The 7,234-nt window shown below is 30.3% G+C and overlaps 1 protein-coding gene across 1 annotated transcript; it reads right to left on the reverse strand.

Moving 5' to 3' along the window:
- Positions 1-1,527: 1,527 nt before the first annotated feature.
- LOC126835380 (testis-expressed protein 10) lies at positions 1,528-6,741 on the reverse strand. The gene is made up of 9 exons (XM_050567926.1): positions 6,398-6,741; positions 5,976-6,338; positions 5,711-5,891; positions 5,351-5,499; positions 5,099-5,281; positions 4,244-4,520; positions 2,544-2,799; positions 2,303-2,457; positions 1,528-2,220 (listed from the first exon to the last, which is right to left on the reverse strand). The coding sequence occupies exons 1-9, from the start codon at positions 6,593-6,595 to the stop codon at positions 2,108-2,110; spliced, it is 1,875 nt and encodes a 624-aa protein (XP_050423883.1). The 5' UTR covers positions 6,596-6,741; the 3' UTR covers positions 1,528-2,107.
- Positions 6,742-7,234: the final 493 nt, after the last annotated feature.

Genomic DNA, 7,234 nt, shown 5'->3' on the forward strand with positions numbered 1-7,234 from the left:
TTCATAGTTTATGTAAAATTATTATTGCAGACGGAACAATGTTTTGTAATACCTAACTCATGTATTTTGTGTTTTGTCTTACGTTTCAAAATAATATTAAACATGTTTAGTTACATTTGTTCGTACTTCGTCTGAATAACTTATGGTTTAGTTGTATACCTATTTCTGTAGGTAAACGATTATTAGATGTATTTTAATAAAATATTTTAAACATATTAAAGGATAACCTTATCTGGTTTCCGAATAATTAGGAACTACAAAAAAACAGAAAAAATATGTATTTATATGTAAGATACCTACACATAAATTCATTATACAGTAATACACTAGTTGTCGTAATTGGCTATAAATTGTATGCTGCCATCAACCTTTTAATTTCAAATGGCAACCTACATAATTATTTGATTATAATACATTACATACAAATGTTCTAGGTATTAAAAATAATGACTGGTCGCAATTGCCAATATTGAATTATCAAATTTCTAAAAGATTGGTAGGTATTACATAACTAAGGATTTCTAAGGAAAAAATTATTTCCAATGATGTATACATAAATAATGGAATACAAATTAAAAAAAAAATAAGCATACTTATTGAAACAAATAAATTCACGGTAAAGTAAGACATTCGCCTAAGGGATAAGCCAATACTTGTTTTCTAACAATTTGTGCTATTTTTTGTCTCCCTTTTTACAAAATAGGTTGGCGTCAATCGAACACTTAAATAAAAACAAAAATTAAAATTATCCTTCGTAAGTTTTTTGATCAAATTGAATACGGTTTTTAATTTTTCATTAGTTAAAAACATGATTATTTACTAATCTACTATAATCGTGGTTAAAACGTTTTGATGTTTATATATTAATTATTAAAAGTTTTTTTTCTATGTTTTTTCTCTATCTTACAATTAAATAATTAAAATGAAGTAAATTAAAAAAAAAAATTGAGCCAGGCTGAAAAATATATTTTTGATGTTATTTATTTTTATCACTATTAAAATTTAATTTTTGTTTTTTTATTATTTTGTAATCATTTTTTAAATTTAAAAGCCATGCTTGTATAATACCACATTCCAAATATTCATTCCCTCCCTCACAGCGACAGTTTTGATTTTGGTTCTTGAATCAGCTAATAAGCATGTAGCTATAGCATATTATATAGCATAAGTACATAACATATAGCTAATATGCAAAATGTTTTAAATGAGAGCAACAGAGTAATCCGGAGCCAAAATAAATAGGTAACATTTAGTTCTGTAAAAATGAAAACGGACCTTTATAGGATGGCCTATACACATAAATGTCGCTTTGCTAGTCAATTCAGTTTCACCTATGTAGATATCGACATTTTTGACATGAACACATGAGTACCATACCATAATGTTGTAGTGATCAGCGGCTGAAATGACTGGTTCCAGCCAATTTTCTATGTACGTATGTTTCTAGTTTTTAATTTTTGTTTAATTACATCAATGTATTTCTTTTAAGTTAGTGGCCGATATAAGTTCATACTTCATGCCTAGGTATTTTGTTTAATCCATTTACCATAAAACGCGACATTTAGTTCTTTGCTTGCCGCTTTTTTTTTTAGTTCAATTTTGGCTGAAAAATGTTATCAATCTCTGCTTCTTTTTAAGTTTTTATTTTAATCGTCATTAAAATTATGATTTTTTACAATGTTATATTAGATATTATTGTTTAATTAAGTTGGCGGTAAGACGTGATAGAACAGGCAAAACAATTTTTTATACAGTCTCTGAGTCATTAGTTGTCCTAGGCCCCAAAAGGCCTCAGGACGACCCTGCACATTTGATATGCATGATTGGTGAATGGTCCAACAAACGATAGCTTAAAATTCAAAATTATTTTAATTACTCTTCTTTCAAAAACGATTAAGATATAAACAATAAGAATGAAGGGCACCATCATATTATACTGTCTGAGGTGGGAAGAGGTATGATTTACCAAGATACCATGGCATTATGTGTGCAAAGTTGTAATGAAAATATAATTTTGAGTTTTATAATTTGTTTTGGTCAAAAAGTTAAAAATACATAAATGGGAAAAAATAACATTAGCTATGTATATTATTTGGAAGGGAATACATTAGACAAGGCCAATTTCTTTTTCCCAATCGAATACAGTATACATAATATCTTTTAACATTGTTTGTCCTTCAATCTTATCAGCTTTGTTGTCCGCAATAATGTCTACGTTATCTATAGAAGTATTAAACAAATTATTATAAATACACTATTTTTTAATTAATAAGAAGAATTGCATGTAATTATTGTTATTTACCTAAAATAGCTGGTTTCAATAAATTTAATGATTTGGTAAACTGCGGTAAATTGTACCTGGCCACATTTGATAAAGCCTTCACTATATGATAAGGTACTCTACGTTGACATAAAAATTCCGGTAATAAAGTCAACCAATTGCTATATTCTTCGACTCTATAAAAATATAAATTAGCATGCTATATAATTTAAAAAACAACATATGTACAGTATTAGGTAGACATTTAAGAAAATTATCTTACTGTTCAGACATTTTTAAATATGGTTTTGAAGCAATTGAACATAAAAAGTTAAACACTAATTTAGTTTTTTCATGCCTATGTCGTCCATCGTTGACCACCATATCATTATGAATGCCTACTAATTTGTCAATAACAGCGTTCAAATCAAATACATTATCGACTTTATTGGCATTTCCATTGTCAAGAACGACCTCCAAACAATGCATAAGTGTGATAAATGAATGATGTTCAAGTTGTTTGTAGGAATCTAATAAATCTACAAAAAAAAAACGTTTAGTATAATAACCAGAGATGAGCAAATTTAAAATACATTTATTTTAAAAGATACAAAATAGTATTTTAAATACATAGGTTAAAGCAGAAAGCTATATTATATAGTGTATTTTAAATAGGATTCAAATACTATTTTGTATTTATAAATAAATATAGAAAATACGACCTCAATCACCATAAAAAAAGGGGATAACATTTTTGAAATAATAGTAGTATTAAATTAATTCAACTATAAAAAAAAAATGTAATAAAATGTTAATTATTTGGTTTGTTTAATTGTTTGAATTATAATTTCATTTTATAAGTACTGTAATTTATGCCTACTAAGTAAGTCTATGATTAGGTTTTACAATTGTTAGCTTTGATGTGGATCTGAAAGGTATTATATTATTACAATATTACTATTATGTGATTGTATGTCATTACAACCACTTTTCAATCCTATCCTACAGAAGGGGTAAAAACTTGTTGAGGACTGAAAACTAGACTGAGGTAGATCTATAGTGGAATTACAACAAATACATTTTTATTTTAAGAATCTTTAGTCAAACTATTTTAAAAAAAAAAACAAAACTTGAAAATTACATACGCCCCATATTAAACTTGGGTACTTTATTTGAATGATGCAACGGTCAAAAGGTATTAGAAAAAGGTTTTAAAAATGACAACAGTTATTAGAAAAAATATGTATATTTATACATATAAATTAGTTTTTTTTCATTGAATTAACTTAATTTTTAAGACTGAATAATTATTTTGTAAAATGGGAAGAAAAAGCGAAAACTTGTTTGAGTTAACAATATATCAACAAAACATACCAAAAAAAAAAAAAATTGTTGTAACTTTTTAGTTTTTAGCGCAGCCATGTGGCAGAGTGAGATAAGGCAGCAGTGTATCAACCCATGGTTGCCGGTTCGAATCTCGGTCACTTGCGGTTTGTTTCTCCTGGCGAGCAACTGCCTGGGGGAGAAATGGCCACCTGCGCCTCTCTTTGGGGCCAACTTGTTTGGTAGCGTTAAGTCGGCAATCAGCTATAAGCCCAAAAATGCCAAATCTAAACCGCCTAAGCCCCGATCGGCAGGAATAACGGACGTTAAACGTAAGAGAGATTGTAACTTTGTAGTTTTAAAAATTATTAAATATATTTAAGATAAATATTTTTACTGAGGAAACCCCAAAAAATCAAATTATACTATTATAAACACATACTTTATTGTCTATACAATTATTTATACTTATAAGTTTTTACCACTACAGTTTCGCATCATTGTTTATTTGAAGGTGATCATCGCTTTCAGTTATAATTCCTAAGAATCTGTGACCTCTCCCACCCACCCTATGCCGACACCAAACTGTGCTAGCGTTTCGTAAATGATTAAAAAAATTTAATTTTTAACTATTCTCTCTATTATGTATATTAACCATACCGTTAATGTAGATTGATATTGTTTTGATTGATACAGGTAAAACTTTGTATTTACTGAGCAACAAGTATACAAGGCAAAGGTCTATATTTTGTTTTGTGCACTTGCTATCATTTTGTATCATACTGTCACCAAATAAATCCAATACAACATCGGCGTCAGTCTTATGTTTTTTGACTTTATCTGTTGTACCACCGGTGTTGAGCATATAATATGGAAAGCCCGTTGAAAAAAATGTTTGACATATTTTATCACCGTAACTGTCACTGAACCAAAGCATCTAGAAATATAATTATGAATAAATTTACCAATTGATTAAAAACCCTATTCTACAACTTCATTATAAAAATTTACTTTTACTTAATATTCTACTTCAGAACGCCACACTTGTTATTGATAAACTAAATTTATTTTTCTTAGTAGAGTAATAATCAATACTTAACCGTTCTTTAATAATATTTGTTATCAGACTATTATTGATCGAAATTATTCGTATAAAAAAAAAATACAAATTTGAAGCTCAAATATAAGTAGGTATACTGTAAATTCGGATAGCAAATTTTTTTTTGAAAATAGACATTTGAATTTAGTTGTATTCATAGCATTATCTCGAGAGCTTAAGATATTGCTCTATTAAAAAATTTGTCCTATCATTACAAAATTTATGTGAAAAAAAAAATTTCTTATTATTTAACTTTGCGTTAACTAAAAAACAAAAAGTTATTTTATAAAAATCATCATAATAAGTCATAATTAGTATTTTTATAGCTTTTTCTAAGTCCACTGGTGTAAGTGCAACGTTTTCATAACTATAAATAAATTGAACAAACTCTAATTCTTAATTTTAACAACACTTACTAGTTCAGATGGGTTGTCTGAATGTTGGAAGATTTTCCATAAGAGAAGTATAATCTCAATAATGCATTTCAAAATTGAAACAGTTTGCACAGATAATTCCGAACTATTCTTGTTTTCTCGTTTTCCTGGAGCGACTTCGAGAAACGTATCAATCAGTAGTGGCATTAATGAAACAGTGTATTTCTATTAAAGTCACGACAGTTTTCATTAAAAAATGTATAGCTCGTACGTTCAAGTGAAAACTATACATACTTGAATTTCATTCATTGAAGAGTTGACTTCACACATTCGTTTAATATTTAAATCTAAAGGAGCTACTTTGAAACTGTGCTCATTGTACAAAGGAACACACAGATGACAAGAATCTTTCCAGTTGACTGTTCTGTTTAATACAACGGAACCTAAATACCAGACACGTCATTAAAAATTATTATATTTATAACTATAATGTATTTTGTATACATTTAAAAACTAAAATAGAAATATTTGCATTTATAGACAAACATGACATATTGCATGAAGTATAAATTATGCGATTCAAAGTAATATAACAGTAATAACGACTCGTTTAATAATAGGTATTAAGAATCTATTTTTTTTTATAAAATTTACTTTTAGATTCTTGTGATGTGTTTTCAACAACAGCGCTCAATAAAGAACGAAGACTATTTAACACTTTTAACCGCCATACACTCGTGGACGACTGATCATTTATTTGAATAGTAAGTTTACGAGAACCCGTATCACTTAATTTCGATGAAATTAAATCTAAAAATCCCGGCAACACAACAGACTGAAAATAAGAATAAAAAAATGTAAGCTATTAATCGACGTTCATAATTAGTGAATTTCTTTTTAATAACTAATAATAAAATACCTGACAATGAGTAGCCGTTAATTTTGGATTTTTTTCTATAAGAACTTCAAGCACTTTAAGTGAAGTTTCTCTTACTGCGGAGTTAATATGACTCATAGCACAGGCCAAATATCTAGTGACGATTTCGAAAGAAGGGGCTACTTGCTCTTCATTGACTGCCGACAGCACAGATGACAATAATTTGACAGCTAGTTTACGAATATCCGACTCGCAATCGAGAGTAAGACGCGACGCGGCTTCCAAAAAAGAAGACAAGTGGACGGCCATGGTTTGTGGTGGATAAAACGCTACTAGATCGTTGAGACCCTCCAGTGCAGACTGCCTTTGCCATAAGTTGTGATGATTGAGTCTGGTAAGCAATTCCTATACAAAACCATACACCATGAAGTTAATTTACATTTCGAACCGAAAGTGTTACTTGCTTTTATGTTAAGATTGCCTTTGGAAAGTATTTCATGCTCGCCGCGTTCTCTCAACTGGCCTTGCAGTACGATTTTCTTTACTTTGAAATTCGTGTCCGTCACATTCTGTCCTTTGGGCAACAAAGTCTTATGAGATATTTTCAACTTGACTTTGGATTTTTCTTTTTTCAAGAATTTTTTATGGCCCGACTTGACCATTTCAGAAAAGTTAAAAACAACAGAAATTTAGTAGCGGGAAATAGGTTGCAGACTTTCTACCGGAAAATTGTGTTTTGCCGGCAAGTAGGCAGTTTCAATGTTTATAATTATTATATTAGTGAATCCGAATGTTTAATTTAATTAATACGAGAATGCCGGATAAATGATAACGCAGATTGCACATGAGGTCTTACAGTGTGTGTCCGAACGTCAACCGTTAATATCTCTCATACCCGCCGGTACACATATTATTTATCGATCGCCGGCAACACTGCGAACCTGTATACGAAGTACAAATGACTACAACTAGAGCGTGCCATGCAATCGAGCACCCGCAGAGCACCACGCATTGTCTGCTGCACATAGGTACTGGGTGATTGATAGCCGGAGGGCTAGGGGGGGGGGGTAATTCAAATTTGTAGACCACCCAAGTCCCGGCGGCGCCGCTGAAAAGAAATTCAAATTACTACATTCGGCGTACATAGTTACTATCCCTATTGTTTGACCCCGGGTCGCCCTCGCCTTGACAAGCGGTGCATTACATTAAAGATAATATATTACTGTTATCGTGACCCCAGACCAGTCTTGAAAAATAAGGTCGAACCACGTCCGGCTTTATCTTAACTCACAACCATAAGA

This window comes from Adelges cooleyi, unplaced genomic scaffold (genome assembly GCF_023614345.1).
Source record: "Adelges cooleyi isolate 19-005CV unplaced genomic scaffold, UGA_ACOO_1.1 ACOO_flye_CR_arks_rails_tigmint_CR_PRNA_23, whole genome shotgun sequence".
NCBI lineage: Eukaryota > Metazoa > Arthropoda > Insecta > Hemiptera > Adelgidae > Adelges > Adelges cooleyi.